At 38.1% G+C, this 24757-nt stretch overlaps 1 protein-coding gene across 1 annotated transcript in view; it reads left to right on the forward strand.

Annotated features, from left to right (window-relative positions):
- Nucleotides 1-279: 279 nt before the first annotated feature.
- The window catches only part of kiaa0232 (KIAA0232 ortholog), a 42997-nt gene continuing 18519 nt past the window's right edge, over nucleotides 280-24757 (forward strand). Inside the window, exons 1-3 of the mRNA XM_052148208.1 lie at nucleotides 280-359; nucleotides 13339-13864; nucleotides 20035-20175. Coding sequence (XP_052004168.1) covers nucleotides 13631-13864; nucleotides 20035-20175 — 375 coding nt within the window. The 5' untranslated portion in view covers nucleotides 280-359; nucleotides 13339-13630. The remainder of the gene's footprint in view (nucleotides 360-13338; nucleotides 13865-20034; nucleotides 20176-24757) is intronic.

The raw sequence follows: 24757 nt of genomic DNA on the forward strand, positions 1-24757 counted from the left end.
ATCCAGTTCAAATGACTACAGGTGTAGAAATGCGCTGATCTCAAGCAAGCTAGCGCGGACGAATATCATTCATGGTAACATTTGCCATCTGTCTTGTTGGTTTCGGATATAGTTCCCTGTCCAGCCATATTGGCTCAAACCGAGGTATCATGTGATGTTAGGAGGCATATGATGCAGGTCCAGCTTGATCCAAAATGTCGGTAGCTGCGTCCTATCCCGTGTTGAGGACGTAACATACTTTACCCTGCGCCTGATATTTGTGACGCCATTGCGGCGGACCTCAGAGCTCGTAACGGCAGCGGGAGAGAAGTCATCGCTTCTCCTGCTGCATTTTAGCACACTGCGTAGGCTTAAAGCAGGTAAGGTTATTTAACCATACACAATTGATTTTCGGTTTGTTGAGTCCTTTAACTGTGAGTAATGCATTGCTCACTCGTTCTGAATTGTACTGGACGCTTATGTATTTGGTCGTCTTGTCAAATATTACAGACCAGGCAAATCAGCCGCGCCTCCTCTCCGGTTTAGCAACAACTGTGCACTAGCCTAGCTTAACGCTACCGTTTACTATTTTGGCGAACCAGCGTCGCTTTTCCCGTGTTAAACATAATTGCTGTTGAATTGAACGCAAGAAACACGGGCTTTGGGTCGTTTTGCGACGGCCGATGTTAAGACAAAAGCACTTTAGTTGCCTGTAGTGTTCGAGGAAGTGATAAACCGGGGCTAGTGTTTCACTCTCTGGCGTAAAATGGTGTCCGAGTTTTAGCCAAAGGCGCTGTATGAGCGGTCATCTGTTTACAACTCAACTGCGTCAGATTGACACTTTAGACGACAATGACATTTATTTTTTCATAGCATAACGTTTTGCTCAATCTGAAAGGGAAGGTTATTGTGCACTGCATCGGAGTAGGTTGCCGATAGTTATTGTGTAACTTATTAGGCCGGTTAATAATGGAGCAGAGCTGCCGCTTAGTTAAACGAAGGCTTGCGCATGTTTATATGCTGCACTTTACTGAGTAGCGTTGAGCTGAACTACACATTCACAGTAGCTGATTCATGCTGAGTAAAAAGTTTGTGGTTCGTCTACTGCGCTTATTTTGTTGAAGGTTGCATGTCTACAAATCTGTATTGAACAAAACTAGCTGTATTATTACTATTATTATTATTATTTGTCCGTTAACTTGCGCACAAACGGTTTACAAACGTGACAGGTAGTGTTTCTGGAAGAGTAACAGAGCTCAACATTTAGGTCACTGGCTTGTGTCAGGTGATTGTTACATATACAATTAGCTAGTCAGCTTGCGTCCTGTCATTTTCGGATCTCCTGTCTTTGTTAAACAATGATTGCATTGCATGGTATTTTGATTCTGTTCATTTTTTTTATTTAATTAGATTTTTTTCATAGACTTAAAGAGTTGGTGTGGCTTTTAAACAGCCTTTTTACATTCATGTCTATAACTAATTTATATATAATTACATTAACTTTAAAGGGGTAGTTCACACAAAATTTAAAATTCCCTCATTTACTCATGCCATCTCAGATGTGTATGACTTTTTATATTGCCGAACACAAATTAAGATTTTGGACCATTTCAGCTCTTTAGGTCCACACAATGCAAGTGAATGGTGACCAAAACTTTGAAGCTCCAGAAAGCACATAGAGACTGCATAAAAGTAATCCATATGACTCCACTGGTTTAATCCATGTCTTCTGAAGCGATCTAATCGACTTTGGGTGAAAACAGACCAAAATAGAGCTGCTTTTTCACTCTACATCTTTGCCTTGCATTCATTAAGCCCAAACTATGCTTCAGTCAGAAGTGAATGCTGAGCATCTGCGAACAGGATCCGTGACGCAAATCTCGCCATCAGCAGAGTGCCATCAGCAGAGTGCTTGAGTACTGAATGCTTGCAGTCCTATTTTTCTAATCGTGCATCTTTGAACGCATAAAATGCGCAATAATTAGTGGGTCCACAAGGTGGCAACACTCACATTTGAGCCTTTGCTGTCAAAACAAGCACTAGAAGATGTGATTGCTGCTAAAATTCAGGAGATGAAGATAAAAACAACAACAGTGGATGTGCTAGTCAGCACGTTTGAGGAGATCTGGAGATACCTACATTTGTATAACTAAAGTCTGAAGGAATGTGAAGGCAACTCTATGGGTCTAAACTCCTTAAGAGAAATAGTCCGGTGTTAAAGCAGTTGTAGGGCGCATGCGCCAACCGAATGTGTATGCACGCACAGTTACAGGGCTGATTTCTTCTGGTTTTGTGTATATCGCACACTAAATTGTTTCAAAAATTCAAATATTATCAGACATAAAACGAAGGCAATTTGATTAAGCCCAAAATACAGTTATTAAATGATAATGTTTTTTTATTGAATCAAAAAAGTTATCCAATACCTACTGGGCTTGTGTGAAAAAGTATTTGCCCCCTAGTTACTAAATCACCAAATCTATGAAACTGCATTCATAATTGGGTTCAGCTGGACTAGAAACACCCAGACCTGATTACTGCCAGCCCTGTTCAATCAAATCAACACCTAAATATTACCTTTTCAGCTGCATGGAGTTAGTCTCACCCAGTAACACACTATGCCAAGGTCAAAAGAAATTCCAGAAATTATGAGGGAAAAGGCGATTGAAATACATCAGTCTGGGAAGGGTTACAAAGCTATTTCAAAGACTCTGGGACTAGAAGTGAGAGCCATTAGCTCCAAATGGAGAAAACTTGGCACAGTAGTGAACCTTCTCAGAATTGGCCGACCTTCCAAAATTCCTCCAAGAGCACAGCGACGACTTATCCAGAAAGTCACAAAAAATCCAAGGACATCATCCAAGGAACTGCAGGCTTATCTCGCATCAATAAAGGTCACATGACAACACTATCAGAAAGTTACTGGCCAAAACTGCCATCCATGGAAGAGTGGCAAGGCCAAAACACACCTTGATGATCTTCAAACCTTTTGGTAGAATTTTCTATGGACTGATGAGTCGAAAGTGGAACTGTTGAGACGGGTCATGTTTCATCAGGTGTAAATCAAACAAAATTCCACAAAAAGAACATCATACCTACAGTCAAGCATGGTGGTGGGTATGTGATGGTGTAGAGATGCTTTGTTGCTTCAGGGGCAGGGTGACTTGCAATAATTGAGGGAAACATGAATTCTGCTCTCTACCAGAAAATCCTAAAGATCCGGTCCTCAGTCCGTGAGTTAAAGCTCAAGCTCAACTGGATTATGCAGCAATACAATGATCCAAAGCATAGGAGTAAGGACCTTATACGGGCAGTTCATGCTCAAAAATCCTCCAATGTGTCTGAACTAAAGCAGTTCTGCAAAGAAGTGTGGGCCACAACAGTGTTGTGAAAGACTGCTCTCGAGTTATTGGAAGCATTTGGTTGCTGTTGTAGCTGCTAAAGGTGACATAACCAGCTATTAGGTTTAAGGGGGCAGTTCGTTTTTCACATGGGTGATCTACACGATCAGCCACAACATTAAAGCCACCTGCCAAATATTGTGTAGGTCTCCCTCGTGCCACCAACCTGCTCTCATAATAGCATTCTGAGATGCTATTCTTGTCACCACAACTGTACAGAGCGGTTGTTACCATAGACTTTGTCAGTTCGACAGTTTGAATCCGAGTCACTTTTTCAACGAATCGGCCATCCGTGTCAGTGAGTTCACAACTAGGAGTGCAGACATTTCAAAATAAGAGTGTTTTTTTTTTTTTGATTGGGATTGGAATATCACAATAAACTGCATTTGGGATTTTATTCAATGGAATGAAAGAAGGACTAAGTCAATATTTTAAAACACACACATATATATATATATATGAGATCCAGCTTTTGACATTTATGAAAATTGAGGGACTTGTACACAACTATTACACAAGGTGCAAACATTCATTGATGCTCAAAACGACAACACTACTATATGTAAATACAAATTTAGATTCTGAATTGCAGTACTAAATAAAAACAAATATTTGTATAAATTATAAAAGGGGTGTTATCATTTATGAGACAAAAGGGGAATCCATAATTATCTTCTGAACTATACATACTGTATATTAAACCTCTGATTAATGGGTTATTATCTGCAGTTTTCCTTTTCTTCAGCAGTCTCTTGTTTCTTAACAGCAGTCTAAATCGAGCAATTCTGAGTAGGGTTGTGAACAGACAAAGAACAAAATTCTTTAAAAGAAATACTGGAATCGGATTATCTTCGTGACTTTTGGTTCCAGTAAAAGTTCTCCTGCGTGCCATTTTCGTCTGACCGTCTGGAACAGCGTGCTGAAGTAGTCTGACATTGTTTCCAGCTGTGCATCTCTGTGTACAACACACAGTTCTACAAGTGTATTTGATTCCTGATCTCGAGCCAGCTCTTTTGAATCTACATTGGAAAACATATGCGCTTCTGGGATAGTTTGATTCCTGAAAGAATCATTCTAACGAGCCGGTTCTTATGAATCTACAGCGCAAAAACTACAGTGCTTCCATTTATAGTCCAGTATACAAGTAATCTTTATACTGATGTGCAAGTTATGAATGTCCAACAGGAAATTAAATAAGAACTGTGGAAATCTCACAAGCCTGAAGTTCGACATTAGGCTACAAATCACAGTCTAATCTGTCTCTGGAGCTGGTACAGTTTATTTAATGATCAGCTGTGAGACTTAAATCAAGCAGTGCAGTTACTGACTAGTATGACAATGTATAATTAAAGCTACATGAGAGTTGTTGTAATAAGTGGAATTTTATTAAATAATAAATGAAGGAAATATGCCATCACTTCTCTTGTTGGTTTAGGTTTATTTAAAATATAGTTAGGATCTATTATTGGATTGTAATCATGTCCTTAAAAAGTCTGCAAACACACCTTTTACAAGAATTGCATTATATTTATTTCTGATTTGTTATATCTGCTCTGCAGAAATCTCATCATTTGGTAACAGAATGCTGAGTGTAGTAAAACCAAAAGAATTGCATTTCTCATTTCCAAATAAATCTTGAATTTAGGTTACCCCAACGTGACTACCAACCCTAGCAACTGTGCCATTTGGTTGCTGAGCCTGACTGGAAATTTCCAAATCATTATTTAAAAACAAAATGGTACTTAAAGAATTACTGGAACCGTTAAGGAATCGGAATCATTAAATTCCTTATGATTCCCATCCCTAATTCTGAGATTTGGTGACTTAAAAACAGCCATTTGGCTCCTTAATGTTTCAGTTAAGCCAATGGCTCCTAAGTCATTTTTTTAGTCTGGAGCCCTGTTTTTATTTCTGCAGTCCCAAGCCAGCCAGCACAGTCACCAAATGGGTCTAAAATTATTCTTATTGCAGTATATTAAAGTCGGCATCTCACTAGCCGGATCAGACCAACTTGATTTGGTCCGAGAGTGTCACACACAATTCGAATTATTGTGCTAAAAGTCTCGCTCTCTTCTCTCTCTCTCACACACACACACACACACACACACACACACACACACACACACACACACAGACCAGTTTAGATTCAGAATGGCAAAGGGGAGACATCCTGGCTCATTCTGACTTTCTCTCTGCTTCCCTGTTATGGGAAGATATAATGTGAAATAATCTTAACAGATTGTAAAGGGATGCGATTCATAAGGTAACCTTTCCATGTTTGTGATTGTGCATTTATCCCCTCTGGGTTTGCGTAGAAAATGAATACCCGTACATGGCTTCAGTGAGAAAATGTGTTGCTTTCAATAAACAGACTGTTTTGTCTGTTATTGCTGTTCTACATTTTATTATCAGTTATCCTCATTTTAGTGTATGAATATCATGATGTCGCTTCCTTATTCAGATTCTGGTAAAAAAATATATATATATATGTATAAAAATAAAAAAAGCACATCTGGTGCCATTCTAAACACATATTATAAGTGAACCGAACTTTTGAGCATCTACATCTGAGATGTTGTTCGTGAGTAGCGCTCAAATATTGCGCACTGCTGTGAAGACTAAAAATAGCCGCGCGCACGTATGTAAATAGAGCAGCGCCATTCACTGTCGTGCTGGAGTTGTGCGTGGATTTTATATATTTACTTATTAAACACAGCCTTTAGTGATTGACAAAGCTATCGCAAGTCTTCAAGTGGCTTTGAATAAAATGCATGAGTCATATGAACTACTTTATTGGTGTTTTTATGGTTCTTTTTTGTAATTTTGAGTTTGACTAACGAACATGACTAAAATATCCCTCACTATATTCAAGTATTTGTTTTTTATGAGTTTAAATATTCAAATTACAAATGATTGATGAATGCCCATCCCTAGTTTACATACGGCATTCTTTTTTTTTAATCGTTTTTAAAAAATTATTTTAAAGAGAGACATTTGATACTACTGCAAAGGGGGAGAAAGGAAAACAATCTTAATAGCCATGCTGTAAGATCGCTTTAAATCGAATTTCCGATTAAAAATGACGAGTCAATTTGAGGTGAGTTCCGTTTAACATAACTTTTAAGCCCTGCACCTTTGTGCCCTCCAAACTCTCACAGTGGATGGTAAAGTCTAAGGGAATATGCCATAAGGATGTTCACTTCTGAATGAAACTCACACTTGTTGTTGTTCTTGTTGCTCTTCTCTGCTTTGTGTTGCATTCGACTTACGGGGAAAACGCTTCAATAGACAGTTTACAATGTATTACACTTGCACTTATTCCTACAACTCAAACTTCATAATAACAGCGAAATACCACATTGTTTTTTTATTCAGTACAGTTGTATGTAGAGTAGCAATATTCACAGATGGCAGTAGTATTTGGCTGAACTCAGTGGTGAAGTGGCTCAGACTATGAGCTTAGGCCAGGGTCTGTTCAAAGAGACGGAACACAACAGACTGGAACCGAAAGTGAGAATCTCGAAACACACATTTCCAAGTTGAAAATGTTTTCTGACAAAGCATTTAAACAACTCATTGCTTAATCGGAGAAATGCTTCTAAGACAGCAAGACGCAATGGCCAAAGACCTCCAACAACTGTAAGAGGCTGTTCACACCAAACGCTCGGCATCATGAAGATATTAATTTGCTTTTTCATGTCACTAGCTTTAAATATGCAATTTAGCTGGCTAACAAATGCATAAACATGACCAGCTGATTACAAACTAATGCAAATTGATGGTAATCAATGGTAACAATCGTGACATTTAAAAATTTGGGTAGGATTTATATTTGTCACATTGTTCTAACCGCTTGAGGTTAGCTTTAATGTTAGCATCCTCTCAGCCTTGTCGGCAAACATACTGCTGTTCTCTACTCAACTTATTTTTTCTTTTTTTTTTTTTGCTGCCAGGAATGTGCTTTACAATAATATAACACAGTGCTGTATGGTTTATGTAGTCAATGCACCCTCTTGTGGACAATGGAAACAACGTAATTTAAAAAATCGGCTGACTTAAATGTAATTACATTTTTGAAAATATTTAAGGTCAAAATTTGAATTTAGTTTCTCTGTCCAATTGACAGTCCTATTGGTGTTGATGTCGGAGTTCCTGTTGTGTTCAGTTGATGGCTATATTGCATTGTCAGTGCTGTATATTTCGGTAAACAACAATATAATTTTAGACGCACAGCTAGATAGCTGCTTCCGAGCCTCATTACTTGTTTCCTTGACAGCAGGGCTATGTCGTAGCCAGCATTTACCCGCTATATCTGCATAGTTACCATAAACTTCGCAACTTTAGGCTCTGCCTAAACAATCATCACTCCTAATGCCGAAAACTGACAGCCAATCCGAGTCAGAGTAGGGCGGGTTTTTCTTTTAAATCTGCCACACCGCGAGTCTGATAAATTGACACATTGCCGAATTAACTGTACGTCGGAAAGCAAGCCTGAGTAAGTTGGCTTACAATGTTAACTGTCCTGTCATATACAGTGATTTTGCCAATGTCATTATTTAACCCACTGTTATTAACCAATAATGTTAGCTAAGCTAATTGTTCATTTTAGAGGTCGGCCGAGGGGCCGATCTTTTGAAATCCGGGTCAGCCGATGGCCGATAAATGCTGCCGATTTATTTTGGCCGATATGTGCTTGTTTTTAACCTCTTATTTGAACCTTTTATTTGAAAGATAAAATGTAACACAAATAATTACTTAAGATAGACAACATTTCTCAACAAAAACATTTATTGAACACTTGACCAATCTGCACTTGTACACTTAAATTAAAAATGTATAATGTAAAAACATATTGTATAAATAATGTATAACAAATATATTAAATAAACAAAGCAGGTGTTACAAACTGCTCCGAGACACGAAGGTTGAGATCCAAATGCAGCTTAATTAAGGGGCAATCCAGACACGTAATCCAATATTCAGGCAATAGGTCAAAACACAGGTAGGCCGTCCAAACAAACAAACAAAACAGGCAGGGGTCAGAGGCAAAAGATATTAAACAAAGATAAACAATAGATAAACAAAAGATAAACAATTACACAAAGATAAACGTTATATAGGCACAGTGATTTAATTTCAGGAAGGTCTACTAACATTACTGTTCAGGTGTGGTCTAAAAAGAAATCTAATAAAGTAATCAATTGTAAAATAACACTGCATAGTTTATCATAGATAGATTAATGCTTATTAATGCAGAAGTTATTCATTCAAGAGCTGTAAGTGATTTTCTCTTTGCCTTTTGTTGTTTGATTGGCAGTAATGGCTCAATCGTCAGCATGTTTATTAGACCGCTTCCCCTTTAAGACCGAGTTCAGATCTAATAGGCTCCTGATGCAGCATATGTTCTCCCAACTATTTCCATAACTACGTCCATTTAAGATATAAACTGTGTTTAAGTGAATCTCCAAGCAGGTCGTTTAGACATATTTTTGTGTATAGTTGATCGTTTAGACGTGCACATGAAACCCAAAGTAGCCTATACTTTGCTTGTCTCATTGCGGTCTGTATCTCTTGCGCTCTGTTATTAAACGCGTCCCGCAATTTAGCAACAGTAGCCAGACTGCATTTTACAACAATCACTGATCGTGCTGATTCTGACGTCAAGTTTGAGTTTTAGGGGGAAATGTCAGTGCACCGCTGTGAAGGGAAGGAAGTTGTGCTAGACAGAACGCGGCTTATGTATAAATATTATTTTTATAATCTTTGGAAGGTGAAATATAAAATAAAATCAGACTAATATCACAGATCTAAAGTGTAACCAGGCTACGTTTGACTGTTTCGTTCTGTCACTCATTAAGCAGGGCTTGTGTTGTGCTCGCTGTAGCACCGCGTGAGAGATCTCTCTCTCTCTCTCTCTCTCTCTCTCTCTCTCTCTCTGACTGCGAATAGCTAAATTGCATCACAGACAAATGGTTTAATATTATTATACATAGAAATGGCTGGTGAGATAAAATAACTTTCTCTTTATAGTAATAATAAATGTATTTTCGTAATTTCTCCAGTACCGACAGCAGAACCAATAACGTCCGAGCTTACCAAAGCCAGTCCTTCACTAGTCTATAGTGCGTTGGTATCTTTTTTTATGACTTATTTCTCTGCATTGAGTGACAACCCTCTCAAATATAAGACACACAAACAGAACAAATAAAAGTCTCAGATTCACTGTCTGTAGTTGCAGAATTCTTGCTTACTTATTGTGACATGATAGCAACCCTTCTGCTGTGATAATGCAACTTCAACTACACTATCAATATCCAAAGTAGCCGAACGTCATGTCGCCTATCGCGTTTGTCGCGTTTTTTCTTGAAGTTGGCAGTAACATATCAAAAGTTTTTAATTAAATATAAAGGAGTTATACAAATGTAATCCTTACCATTTTCTCCAAGGAACTTAGCTCCTTCCTTAGGCACTGGATGAGGTCTGCTCACTCTGCTGGAAAATGACTCTAGGGGCAGTGTGCGTCGAACACGTGTTCCACAACAACACTAGGCTGCCCACAGATGCGCCTGACTAATAATCGGCTTGATATACTTGGATATTGGCCGATGCAGATTATGTAAAAAAAATGCTAAAAATCGGCCGATTGATCGGTCGACCTCTAGTTCATTTATGGAGATGAGTGGCAGTAACCTGGATGTAATGTAGGCTAACGTCAACAACGGGATAAAACGTGTTGGTATCTTTCTCTTGTTGCACGTTATCTATACAACATGTAAGCTAATGCAAGCAGGAGCAAGCTCCTATCTGCTAGCTTTTACAGAAATGAGCCTGACCTCCGTTTTACATGTTGAATACGATGGTGATAAATTAATAATGCACTTTATATGTTTACATGGCCAGAAAGATACAGGTTTTAATTTAATAATTGTATTCTACTGTATTGGTCCGAATATTAGACAATGTTTGTCTAAAAAGTGCTTTTTTGTCTGAAAAAGCACTCGTCACAGCCGCATGCACACGTAGCAGAAATGCACTGCAGATATGCACTGTAGATACTGTTCTGTGCGTGCCCGGAGATGCTGTTCTTTTACGCCTGCGGATACGGTTCTGTGAGCTCATATTACGTACACTCGCCTGATTTTTATGTGCGCTATTATGGTACAAGGCAAACGCCATAAGAAAATATATTTACCCATAATGTGTAACATTGCAATAGCCATTCAGACTGTCAAGTACACCCTCCAATCCAGGGAGAAAAGGGCAGTCGAGTTCTTCAGACGAGATGTCAAATATGGGGTGGTGGATCGCGCACACTGCAAAAACATTCGTTCAGCAGGAACCACTAACAAACGCCAGCAGCAGCAGGGTGTGCTTGAGAAGAGACTCAATTGTGGCTGCTAATCCAGTAGTGCTCAGGATCTCAAAACAGGCAGCTGAAGAGGAGAAGTGGGCAAGGCTGAGACATGCTGCTAAACAGAGAAAACGGGCCCTTGAGAGTCTGGTTCAGGCGAAAAATAAAAACGGACCCCTCTTGCGCTGTGTGTTTTGTGAAATGACTTGTCTCCACACATTAAAATGGCCCCCATATTTTATGTATTTTATGTGTTATTATATTTTCTATTTATTCTTTGTGCAGCACTTTGGTAACTTGTTGAGTTTTAAAATGTGCTATATAAATAAAGTTGATTGGATTGGATGTTTTGCTGGTGTATCCTTCTCACCTTTTTTGCCCATGACCAGTTTTCATGCCTGCTGCTAATATTTCCTATCAGGCTGATTTCATGAATGTAATTCAGCAAGCTAATTGTGTGTATAACTTTGCTGAACTGCTTGCGTTTTAGCGAGATGTACTGGATCTGATCGTCTAGATGTAGAACATAGGCTACATTTCAGAAAAGAAAACAAAATTCAGATAAATATCGGTATCGTATTATAACCTAGCCCTAAACTGACTGAAATCAAACATTTAAACTTCATGTAAATGAACTCATTGAGAATTGCCTTGGAGTGCACGTCACACAGGTGAATCATGGCAAGTAGAACCCGTTTTTGAAACACTTGTGTGGTGTCCTATATGACAAGAACTCCCAAAATAAGTTATTATTACTGTAGCATTCCAGTCATGCCAATCTTTATGCTCATAATTTGGGCAGGGTAGTTCTTCAAAATGTTTAAAGAGTTGAAAGCTGTTATCATATACTTGCACTCATGTTGCTTCAAACCGGTATGATTTGATCAGAATGAAATATTTTGAATAATTTAAGAACCTGTTTTTCATACACCCCGATCAAGGAGCTCTTTGAACTCTGTTGCGATGACCGCAGCAATGCAAGAGCCAAAGAAGACTTGTATCTAATGCTGGCTTTTAATTTTATTGGGTGTAGTAGGGCTGCATGATTATAGTAAAAATGATAATTGTTGATTATTGCTTTTGATATTGTAATCGCGATTATTAATGTCGATTTAAAATACCATGACGTCACAAAGTAAGAAACCGTGTGGTTCTTGAGAGTAGCAGATTTTAATGGTGGACACGAGCTGTGCTCCAGTTTCTTTTAAGCATTTTAATTTAATTTTATTGTATTGTATTTTATATTGTAATAATGTTTGTTAAGGTAAGGCAAATAAAAATTATTTTAAATTGATATCTATGGTATAGAATAAATTTAATTATTGCTAAATTACTGCTTAAATTATAAGTCCACGTGCAGTAAATATGGCATATTCAATATTCAAACTTATTAACAGCTGATTTAAATTGACCAAGTTACTGCGTTCAGCAAGACCTTTCATGGAGAGACACGGGACCATTAATCCTGTTAGATCTTCAATGGTGATCTTATTCATGTAAGATCATCGTTAGATCATTTTTGGCCTCCGTGGTTGCACTTTGGAAAGTAAAAACAGTCATTTGCTATCAGAGTTTGTGCGATTCGTAAACATTTTAAATCTACCAATAACAGCTGCCTGGCAAATGGGTCTTATTAGAGCAGATGCGATAACAATGACGGTGATTCCTGAAATATGCTATTCATGTCATATTCTTTATGTTGGCTATACCTCCAAAACACAGAACAGTTAAGCTGAATTATTTTATTGCTATTTTGTACAAATCAAATTCACATTGGCTTATTTATGAACATGACAAAACAAACCTGTAATTACATTTTTAATAAATTGTACACAGAAATCGAGCAACATGACAAACTCTCCCATTACAATGACTGCTGTCACTCACTGCAGATTTGCTCTGTTTGAGATCTGCATTTCAACGTTAGCCCAATGACACTCCACACAATGTTCTGCACTGTCACGAATGCTCTCATTAAAATAAAGCTCTCTAATCAGCATAATAAATCAATTATTTACACCGTGTCTGTGCCTTAATTGTTTTGTCGTGTTGCTGTGTTGCTTAATTGTTTTGCCGTGTATTTAAAATCTATGTTCAAAGCAAGCGGTGCAATATGCAATGAATACAAAATAATTACAAAGTGCTTTTCGCTTGTTCTACAGCTTCTTTTTAAGTGTCAGGTGATATTTCTTCAGTATTAATTTTTGTGTGCTGTACGAACAGAGCAAGAACAAAGCAAGCATCTGGGCATTCAATGATTTAAAACTTGCTCATTAGGATCAGTTGTTATTACAGATAGGAAGGAGGTCTTATCTAAATGGCTCTGATTGGCCATTGCCGTTTCATTGCTCAACGGACACGTTAGTGGTTGGTTAGAATACTCAACCGCTGCAAAAACACATTGTAAATAGAAACCATTGATGCAACAGTAGCAGACTTGAACACTGTAATCACCAATTTTCACGATTACATAATCGTTGCAGCCGTAATTGTAATCGCGATTAGTTTTCGATCAATTGTGCGGCCCTAGGGTGTAGTGCAAATATTCGATTGTCTATGGGAGTGGGAATTTTTTATGAGACTAAATGTTTTACCTCTGTCTTGTAGGTTGAGCTTGGAACCAACTGTCATCCAAGATGAACCCCTATGAGTGAAATTAAAACCATTCAGTAAGCTTTTAGCTTCCAGTGGACAAAGCCATGCCTGAAGATTAGAAACTCCTCTTGCTTACAGCAATACAGAAGATTCCACATGACAAACCTCCATGTGTTTGTCCTGCTCCACTGAATCCTCCCTCCCTTCTTTAATATAAGATCTGTCCATTTCATTTCACTCCTTGCTCACTCATGGCCACCTGGGAACATGCACCTGCATCTGAGAATGGCTCCAACCTAGACTCATGCGACCAGTGAGTGGAGAGTCAGACGGCCCTGCCCCTGAAAGAGTATCGCGGGCCTTGGCTGTGTCAGGGCCTGTGTCCTCCTCAGAGATGTCCTCACTGCAATCACTAGGGCCAGTGCAGAGCTGGCTGGGTCAGGAGCTGGAGAAATGTGGCATAGATGCAATGATCTACACACGCTATGTCCTTAGCCTGCTACTGCATGACAGCTATGACTATGACCTGCAGGAACAGGTATTGTGAAAATTTAGAATAGCACATTTGGAAAGTATCAAGTTTTATTTTAAGTGTCATATTTTTTGGTACAAATTTGATAAACATCTTAAACTACATTAACATTTTCATAATTTAGTCAACCTAATGTCATATCTCTGGATTTTCTTTCTTTCAAAAAACAAAAAAGACTATGTTTGGTATAATGTCCAGGCTTCTCTTGGACTGCATGAATGCATTTCTGCATTTATGATGCCATAAATGTATCATATATGCAGTCCAAATTGCGTTATATTTCAATATAATTACTAAATTCCAAGCACTATATACCAAGTTTTCTGTAGCCATATGATAGCTTTGTGTTGAGGAGCTGACTGAAATTTCAGTTGTATTTAACTTTATTCATCCCAGACTGCTTAAAAATTAGGTTGGATGGCAATTGCCCGGACCTCCCAATTCAGTATTAGATTGATATTTAGATACTGATTTGATATGTATTGATTTTATTTATTATTATTGTGATTTGATATATTTAGCTGTGTTAACCCCTTTTTTCTTTTAAATGTTTCTTGAAGAACAGTTGTGTCTGACATGACATTTGTTTCACTCTGTTATACAGAATTTGCAGGTAAAAGGTAGGGATGTGCAAAACAACCAATTTTCATAATCGACTAGTTGTCTGAGCTATTAATCGACTAGCTGGTGTTAAGGAACCCATGTACTATTATGCTGCTTTGTTTTTCCCCAAGTCTGTGTTTTCTGTTTTATTATATTTTTTAATCTGTGTTTGTAAAGTGTAATACAATTTTAGCTTTAAAAAAACAAAACATTATTTTAATTAAATGAATACAGAACAATTACTTGACAATATACCATTTCACATACCAAGCCTCTTTACAGATCCTCACAGCACAAAATAGTTTTTTTTTTCCAAATACAGTGCTGCACAGCAGAGATTCACAGGAAATTAATGAAAGCACTGATGAAAACATATTCAGTACAACAGCACTTTTGCTTCTGTGATTATTGCTTAAATATAATGTAATTATTATTGATTTATTATTACTACTACATTGAATTCCATTTTAATGTACAGAAGAAAAATATTTCTGTTGCAATTTCTTCATGCGTCTAGTTAATTTGTGCTTCTTTTTTCTTTCCTTTTTTTGACTGTTAAATCTAATGAAGCACTTTTAGTTTGTATGTTTTTGATGAAACCTGCTCATCTCCAGTCTGCTGTATGACTTAATATGCTTATTCAACCTCTGAAGGCTGCGATTTAATTAAATATATGTGTGTATGTGTGTGTGTATGTATATGTGTATATATATATATATATATATATGTATGTATGTATATATATATATATATATATATATATATATATATATATATATATATATATATATATATATATATATATATATCATACATACATACACATGCATGCATGCATGCATGTATACAGTGCATCTGGAAAGTATTCACAGAGCTTCACTTTTTCCACATTTTTTTATATTACAGCCTTGTTCCAAAATGGATTAAATTCATTATTTTCCTCAAAATTCTACAAACAATACCCCATAATGACAACGTGAAAGAAGTTTGTTTGAAATCTTTGCCAATTTATTAAAAATAAAAAACGATATAAGTGTATTTAAGTATTCACAGCCTTTGCTCAATACTTTGTTGAAGTATCTTTGGCACCAATTACAGCCTCAAGTCTTTTTGACTATGATGCTGCAAGCTTGGCACACCTATTTTTGGGCAGTTTCTCCCATTCTTTTTTTTATAGGACCTCTCAAGCTTCATCAGGTTGGATGGGGAGCGTCGGTGCACAGCCATTTTCAGATCTCTCCAGAGATGTTCAATTGGATTCAAGTCTAGGCTCTGGCTGGGCCACTCAAGGACATTCAGAGTTGTCCCGTAGCCACTCCTTTGTTATTTTGGCTGTGTGCTTAGGGTCTTTGTCCTGTTAGAAGATGAACCTTCGCCCAAGACTGAGGTCCAGAGCACTCTGGAGCAGGTTGTCATCAAGGATGTCTCTGTACATTGCTGCATTCATCTTTCACTCAATCCCGACTGGTCTCCCAGTTCCTGCCACTAAAAAACATCCCCACAGCATGATGCTGCCACCACCATGCTTCACTGTAGGGATGGTATTGGCCAGGTGATGAGCGGGACCTGGTTTCCTCCAGACATGACGCTTGCCATTCAGGCCAAAGAGTTCAAAATTTGTTTCATCAGACCAGAGAATTTTGTTTCTCATGGTCTGAGAGACCTTCAGGTTTGCCTTTTGGCAAACTCCAGATGGGCTTTTATGTGCCTTTTACTGAGGAGTGGCTTCTGTCTGGCCACTCTACCATACAGGCCTGATTGGTGGAGTGCTGCAGAGATGGTTGTTCTCCTCTCTTCACAGAGAAATGCTGGAGCTCTGTCAGAGTGACCATCGGGTTCTTGGTCATCTCCTTGACTAAGGCCCTTCTCCCCATTCGCTACGTTTAGCCGGGCGGCCAGCTCAGAAGAGTCCTGGTGGTTCCAAACTTCTGTGCTCATTGGGACCTTCAATGCTGCAGACATTTTTCTGTACCCTTCCCCAGATCTGTGCCTCGATACAATCCTGTCTCAGAGGTCTACAGACAATTCCTTGGACTTCATGGCTTGGTTTGTGCTCTGACATGCAATTTTAACTGTGGGACCTTGTATAGACAGGTGTGTGCCTTTCCAAATCATGTCCAATCAACTGAATTTACCACAGGTGGACTCCAATCAAGTTGAAGAAAAAACAAGGATGATCAGTGGAAACAGGATGCACCTGAGCTCAATTTTGAGTGTCATGTCAAAGGCTGTGAATACTTATGTACATGTGATTTTATTTATTATATTTTTTTTTAATTTCTAATACATTTGCAAAGATTTCAAACAAACTCCTTTCACGTTGTCATTATGGGGTAATTATTGTAGAATTTTGAGAAAAATAATTAATTTAATCAATTTTGGAATAAGGCTGTAACATAACAAAATGTGGAAACAGTGAAGCGCTGTGAATAATTTCCAGATGCACTGTATATGTGTGTGTGTGTGTGTGTGTGTGTGTGTGTGTGTGTGTGTGTGTACACACACACACATTGTCTGCATGTGCTACGCACTTCAGTGTTCATGAGCTCTTTGTCATCTACACACACAGTGCACGTTATGCTCATGATGCGGTATTGTTAATGTATGAGTGCAGCACATGCTGACTATATATTTATTTAATTCAATCTCAGCCTTTTGTTTAATCATCACATTATTTTGATTAATTGTGCCTTGTCAATAAAATTTTATGACTGGAATTCACTATTTCGTTATGTTTTCCACAATGCAGAAATCAGGGCCCTGCTCTTATCTCTGAACAATTTTGTCCCTCATGATGACATCTTTTAAGTAGAGCATCTCTTGGTTAAAATCTAGGAGCTTTTGCATTTAGTTTTTGCACATAGTAAGAATAAACAAGACCAAAGCAAAATGATGTGAGTGTGTCATAGTAGTGTCTGTTACAAAACCTAGTAAGATATCTCACTGTCTACTGCCTACATAGGCAGCTGCCTTCTAAGGCAGTGTCCTAACAGATGAAACCTCTTAAGTGATTGATTTTTGAATGCTCTACATAGACATCAATGGTGTATTTACCCATTTAACCTGGTATTAAGATGCATCTTGGGTGATTCCGGCACATGTGGTCAGGCGAGAAACGTCGCTGTTAACACTTATAACTACTTGTGTTCAGATATCAAGGGTAGGGTTTCTGATTTCATGACGACAAACATCAATCACTATGTCCGTGTGCTAGTAAATGATGATAAACTGCCAAAAAATTAAAAGACAAAAATAATGAATTTTCTCTGCCAGATTTGTTTCTCCTAGATGTAGTGTTAATTAAATCTAAGCACAAATGCAAAATTTTAAGCAGAATTATCCATTGTTTCAGAAGACATACCTGTATTAACCTAAGCTTCAGATGTGTGTTTGTTTTCTGTCACTGCATGTTGATATCAGACACACTGAAGATGATCCGGGAAGTATGTTTTTGCTCTCTTTTTAATTTTCAGATCGAACGACTATTTCTTTTAAAGGGGTCATCTCTTGTTATTAACAATTTGTTTTGATTCCATTCATAAAATAAACAAACATAAAATCCAGAACCAAATGATGTACATTAAGCCCCTCCCCCCAAACAATCCCTGTTTTTTTTTAAATCCTAGCCCACACTCCCTCCTCCAATACCAAGTTTAAATCTTTCTATTATAATCTCTTGAGAGAAGTTGAAGCTCCATCCCCAGACTCTAAATTAACGGAGTAATACACTGATGCCTCATGACCTTTTCCAAAAGCAGTAATCACCAATCCCAGAGTATCTGCTGCTTTAGGGGGGTGTATGCTACTCCCAAAAATATTACAGAGCAGATGGCGCAGCTGCTAATAACTTAAGAGCTGAGATCTTGGAATCTTAAAATGTTGAGCCAAATTTTCAAAGGATCTCAACTCTCATATAGGTCACCGAGCATATTAACCTCCCTCACAATCCACTCTCCAGCAGAAAGGGGATTTATTAATACATAATTTTGGGTTCAGCCATATGCTGGAGGCAACATTTAAATAAATGTCTGAATTAAACACACTGGACACTTTTGTTATTTTCACAAAATAACTTGGTCCATTGACTTTATGAAGGACATCGCTTGCTGGGGACATGTAAATATCCATCCTTGCATCTATTCTCAGTTTGGCCAGGAACATAAGTGCAAAAGCGACTTTCTGTTGATGTAAGAGTTTCTTACATTCCCTTGAATTGATCACGTTTCACTCTTGTCAAATTTTTTAAAGTCTGGGATAAATAAAATGCTGTGGTTCTTCCAAGAAAGTCTTCCTTTTACTCCTCGCCTCGCGTAACACGAGATCTTTATCGGATGATCTCAGAAATTTGGTCTCCCTCAGCAGATCGCCAATCCGGAACCCGGTAACAACAAAATTATCAACGACGTCCATCTAGTAAATGTTTGCCTAAACCAACTATTTCAAAAACGATTGCAAAAACGCATCTAGGACGTGTTGATGCTCAAAGCAAGATGCATCGCAACTGAATAAAAGAATGAGGATCTCTTGTTAAAAGTTATACCTCAACAAATTGTCTGTTAAAGACGGCACAAGATGCATGACAACAGTCAAAGATGTTGTCTGTCTAGTGTATGCACAGGGCCAGGGGAGCGAAGATGCACATTTTTACATCAATGTTGTTGCTGTCGAGGCGGTCATGAATAAATCAGCCCCCAAGTGAAGTAAAGAAACCATGGAAATTGAGGTGATTTTGCAGCTTGGTTTCTATAAATCCTTTTTTTTTTTTTTTCCTGAAACTCACAGTAGGTTTTTATAGTGCAGTAACCTCTTTAATATGTCGAAGTATCATGAAAAATTGTAATCCTTATGACATGACCCCTTTAAATCCCTTGCACCCAGCAAGGTATAAGCTCTTGTTTTAGCACAGCTGTTGATTGACAGGTGAGGGGTAGTGCTTCACTGCTGTCGGGGACGCATTCAGGACAGATTAGTGTTTACACCTCAAATGTGATGTGGTCACCATCTAAATTGTTTTGTTGAATTTTTGACTACCTCCGTATGTGGTTTGTGTGATCTGATCACAAAATGTTTTGCACCACTTGTGATTTGGATCCCCAAAAATGCATCTTTATACCATTTGAAAACTGGGTCTTTGATATTAGCATGTTGCAAGTTAACTATCAGCCTGTCAGTTTGGCACCTGACAGTAAAGCGTGCTACACACAAACATTGAGCAAAATTGTCCATTTAAAAACAAATTATATATATTTTTTTAAACTAATTAAATAGATAATTTCTATCTGTATTTATATTTCCCAAAAGCCTTAGAATTTGGTAGAAACTAAGTATATTAGGAGGCACTGTAAAGTTCGTTGCCTACACTTTGAAACAGCTGCCTCCATAGACAGCTCACTAAGTTTTGGAACATAGCAGTAGTGTTCTTTTAAATGTTTTCCCAGATACTTCCTTGAGAATGGCTTGATTGGCAATAATTGCATCTTGGCAAAGCAATGTATGGTATCATTTTGTATGGTATAATTTCATTGCACAGATATCAAGCAATCAATACGACTCATGATTTCCCTTTTGCACAGGAAAATGACATCTTCCTGGGCTGGGAAAAAGGAGCAGGGAAGAAATGGGGGAAGAGCAAGAGGAAGGGAGGGACCGACCTTAGTCTGGAAGAGATGAAAAAACAAGCTGCAGTGCAATGTTTGCGTTTAGCATCTGATGAGGTAAGCCCTTTGCTTCAAGGAATTTTGTACTAAATGTATTGCTACACTTGTTGTATTCCCACAAGCAGGGGTGTTGCTAGACAAACATAGGGCTGAACAATTTAGACAAAATCTAATTGCGATTTATTTAGAAAAATATTGCAATTATAATTGACAATTCAACAATATTGCTTTTGACAAATTCATGGGCAAACATACTGTATTGCTAATAGATATATTGTTTTAGAAAGGGTGATCACACTTCAGTCCTCTTAAAAAGTACAAGATTAAATAAACGCAGTGAAACATAGAGGAGGAGGGGGGAGTATCACATTGTTTCACATTGTATCTGTTCAGTGTGTACCTGTTTTTTTGAGTTTGTGACCGGGACGCTGCCCATTTTTCATAACTTTTTTTGAACCCATTAATAAGTTAAGTTAATGGGATAGTTCACCCAAAAATTTAAATTCTCATCATTTACTCATCCTCATGCCATCCCAGATGTGTATGAATTTTTTTTCTTCTGGAAAACACAAGAGAAGATTTTTAGAAGAATATCTCAGCTCTGTAGGTCCTTGCAATTTAAGTGAAGGGTGGCCAAAAAGCACAGACATTCAGCATAAAAGTAATCCATAGGACTCTTTGGGTGAGAAACCGATCAATATTTGTCTTTTTGACTAAATGTTCACTTTGGGTTACTCTCCAATGCGCGTTCATGAGAGGACTAAGTTCACACATCCTCTAGCATGATGTAAGCGACTTTGCATGTTAATGCGAGAAAAGATGTGTGCATGATGCAACCGGAAGTGCAGCTTGGTTTGTTTACAACAGAATGCTGTACACAAGCTTCGTTGGTTTTGCTTTCATTTGAACATGCCAGTGTGCTTTCATCATGCGAGAGGCTGCATTATCTTTGTCCTCTCATGAAGTGAACAGTTCGTGTTGAGGACCGAGAACAGAGCTGCGCACACACAGTAAGTGCAGTGCATGAAGTGCCTTGCGGTTTGATAATTGCATTACGTCATATCGTGATTTTTATTTTATTTTTATGAATCGTTCAGCCCCATATAAACATCTTCCTGGATTTAGCCCTTTAGCACCATGTTGTAGTGCAAATCTACCATCAAGTGTAAACAATCCAATCCAGAGTTTGAAAAAAAAATCTGTTTTTTTATTTGTCTACAATGCTGCAAATAATGTTGTATGTATCTAGTCTATTAATGACTCGTACATTATAAAGTCAAAGCTAATTTATTTTCTTTATCCATGTTCCTCTAAAGCAGGGGTAGGCAGTTTTTTTTTGGTACAGTGGCCATATCAGGTTTTAAGTTGTACATGGGGGCCACATTGAATTCCTTTTTGAGAAATAATTTTCATCATTGACTGGTTCTTGTATATTTTAAGCCCAGAAATACAGTAGTTGTGTACGCCATTCTAATGCATGATTCTAAAGTGTATAGAAAAAGTCAAATGTGGTGCCTGTTTAGTTTCACTTTCACATCAAAGTTGCTTCCGGTTGAGTGAACGCTGGTGTGGTTGTCTGCCGCTACTCTCCGGTATTATTGATATTGTTACTGTTTTGCTTAGATGTGCTTAGTTTAATTTCAACCACTTTTATGTGGATTTTACTGTAATTTGCTTTCCTGGGACAGTTTTATGAATGCTGTGCTGCTGCAATGTTTTTCTGGACTGTTTTAATTTAGCCTGTTTTACCGCTATCGTGGTACTGTTGAAGGGGTTGGAACATTTCTTTTGGATTATTATTTTTCTCTTTGAATGGTACCTCTCAACCTGGTTTACTCCTGGATGATTTTTCACGTTATATACTCTCTGCTAGATCAGGATCACCGCCCGCCGCTGCTCAAACTCACCGCCTTGTCACCTGGATGACCAGATCTGGCTCAAAAAACCCTGTGAGGAAATGGGGTTGTATGATGGAGCGTTTTCTTTTTTAATAAATTTTGTTTTATTTTTTTCTAGCTATTTTTGCCTTTTAAAAAGATGATCTTTCCTGTGGCACAACACTTAGTTGCTGAACTTTATGGCAGCATCAACACCATGGTGTATTTTTATACTTCTGATCTGCTGCACCCGACTCATCCTTCCTTCTGCCCGCTCAAATCTACAATGCCTGTGTCATTCCTGGATCACGCTTCGCCCTCGTTGTGTTCACCGGGGGTCTCATCGGAAGCATTGGAATTGACACACAACATATCTTCCTCTGGTGGCCATATACCGTCTATTTGGTCTGCTTCTTGCCAACTCGCCGCTAGACAAAGTGGGAGTGGTGGTCACCTTTTGGTCATCTCCGTTTGTTGGAATACACCTCAAAGCATGCTGTGTCAGTTGGAATTGGTTGGACTTTTTATTTTTGACCTGTCCTTGCTCAATGTTGGTGATGTCATCCCTCTTGGTGAACTGTCCCCCGTGAATTGTGCCGCAAACTCCCCTAGGACCACTGTCCGTGGTGGTGGCGGCTTAGCCACTGTCTTTTTCCAGAAAATGTGTTTTCAAGCTTTGAAGTTCAACTTATGAAGATCGATTTATCTTGCCTTCCATTCTGCGTGTTAATATACAGACCTCCTAAATTTAACAAGGACTTTATTTTAGAATTTTCTGTTTCTTTTTTTTTTTGTCCTCATTGGTGCCTTGCTATGACTAGGTGTTAATTCTAGATTTTAATATTCATGTCTGTTGTGCAACTAAACCTCTCGATAAAGATGTATGCATTGTGGACTCCTTTAAATCTCACACAGTTAGTTTCAGATCCATCTCATTTAAAAGGTCATACCCATGATCTTGTATTAATATCTGGTTTCTCAGTAACTAATATTTATGTTTTTGATGCTGGCATTTCATATGTTTGAATCAGTGCTCTCATCTCATCACCTCACGCTACTCGCACCCCATTCACTCATCCACTGCCTCGCAGTTTTCTGATGCTTATACCTCTACTCACTTTTCACATTACAGATGTAATTTCTAGCTGCTTAGACAACACTCAGTTAGTTGAAAATGTTATCACCACCTGTACTTCTACTTTAGGCTCTATTGCTCACTTTATTCAGCCCTGGCTCAATGAGCATACATGCTTTATTAAACAGGAGTGTAGGAGGGCAGAACGGAAGTGGAAAAAGGCGAAATTCTGATTATCTTTTGAACCATTCCGAGATGGATTGAAGCATTAACAAATTTCTGTTAGGATGCTAATCTAATTACTTTTCTGAGCTAATTGCTAAGAATGCCCATAGGCCTAAGATTCTTTTTAACACAGTTGAAGCAGTTCTTAATTCTTATGCGGTTTTTCCTGCTGCTACCTCTAAGACCTGGGATGATATCCTTAAATTCTTTATTGATAAAATACAGGAAATTAGATCACACTTTATGACTGATCCTTCTGAGCTTTCACCAATCATTTGATCATTTTCAGCCTATGTCCTGGTCTCAATTATCAGAAATAGTTTCTTTAAGACATCCAAAGGGTAGTTAGCAGGTATCATTAAATTCACAGTTTTTTAAAAATGTCCTGGCTTCCATTTCTTCTATTTTGTTGGCCATAATAAATGGCTCTCTGTATAATGGAGTTGTTCCTGCCAATTTTAAACCTGCTCAAGTCCAGCTCCTGTTGAAAAAACACCACCTTGAACCCACGGTTTTAAAAAGTTATAGGCCGATGTCCAAGCTCCCTTTTATTTCCAAGATTTGAGAAAAAGTTGCTTTATTCATATCTGAATTTTATTAGATCTCAGTGCGGCATTTGACACCATAGATCACCATATCCTCTTAAATTGCCTTGAGAGTGTTGTCTGCATCAAAGGGCTGGAGTTAAAATGGTTTGACTCCTATCTCAAAGAGAGAACTATGTCTGTCAGCGTTGGTGGTTTTTCTTCATCCTCTGCACCCATTGAATATGGTGTTCCACAGGGTTCTATCTTGGGTCCTCTCCTCTTTTCTCTTTATATGCTTCCTCTGGGTTCTATCTTTCAAAAATCTAAATCTCATATCACTGTTATGCTGATGATTCACAACTCTATCTCCCTGTTAGGCCTACCAATAGCTATTCATTAATCTATTTTTCTGTTTTGAGGATATGAAGTGTCACAATTTCCTTAATGAAAATAAAACCGAAGTGATTGCTTTTGGCTTTCCGTTATGCATCTCGAGCATTGGTAACCAGTTAGATCCTTTATCTTCTAACTTGTATAACAATGTTAAGAACCTTGGTGTAATTTTAGATTCTGCAATGCTCTTTGATAAGCAGGTTAGTGCTGTTGTTAAAGGAAGGTTCTTCCACCTAAGGTCCATTTCCAAATTAAAACGGAAAGATCTGGACACTGTTATTCATGTCCTTATTAATTCTTGGCTACATTACTGTAATTCCTTGTATGTTGGCCTACCTCAGTCCTCACTTGCACATCTGCAGATGGTTCAAAATGCAGCGGCAAGATTTTTAACTGGTTCAAGAAGAAGAGACCATATCACCCCTATGCTGGCATTTTTGCATTGGTTACCAGTTAGTTTTAGAGTTGATTTTAAGATTTGTTTTTTTGTTTTTAAGGCCTTGGATGGTCTTGCCCCGCAATATATATGTGATCATCTTTAT

Source organism: Xyrauchen texanus, chromosome 2, assembly GCF_025860055.1.
Source record: "Xyrauchen texanus isolate HMW12.3.18 chromosome 2, RBS_HiC_50CHRs, whole genome shotgun sequence".
Classification (NCBI taxonomy): domain Eukaryota; kingdom Metazoa; phylum Chordata; class Actinopteri; order Cypriniformes; family Catostomidae; genus Xyrauchen; species Xyrauchen texanus.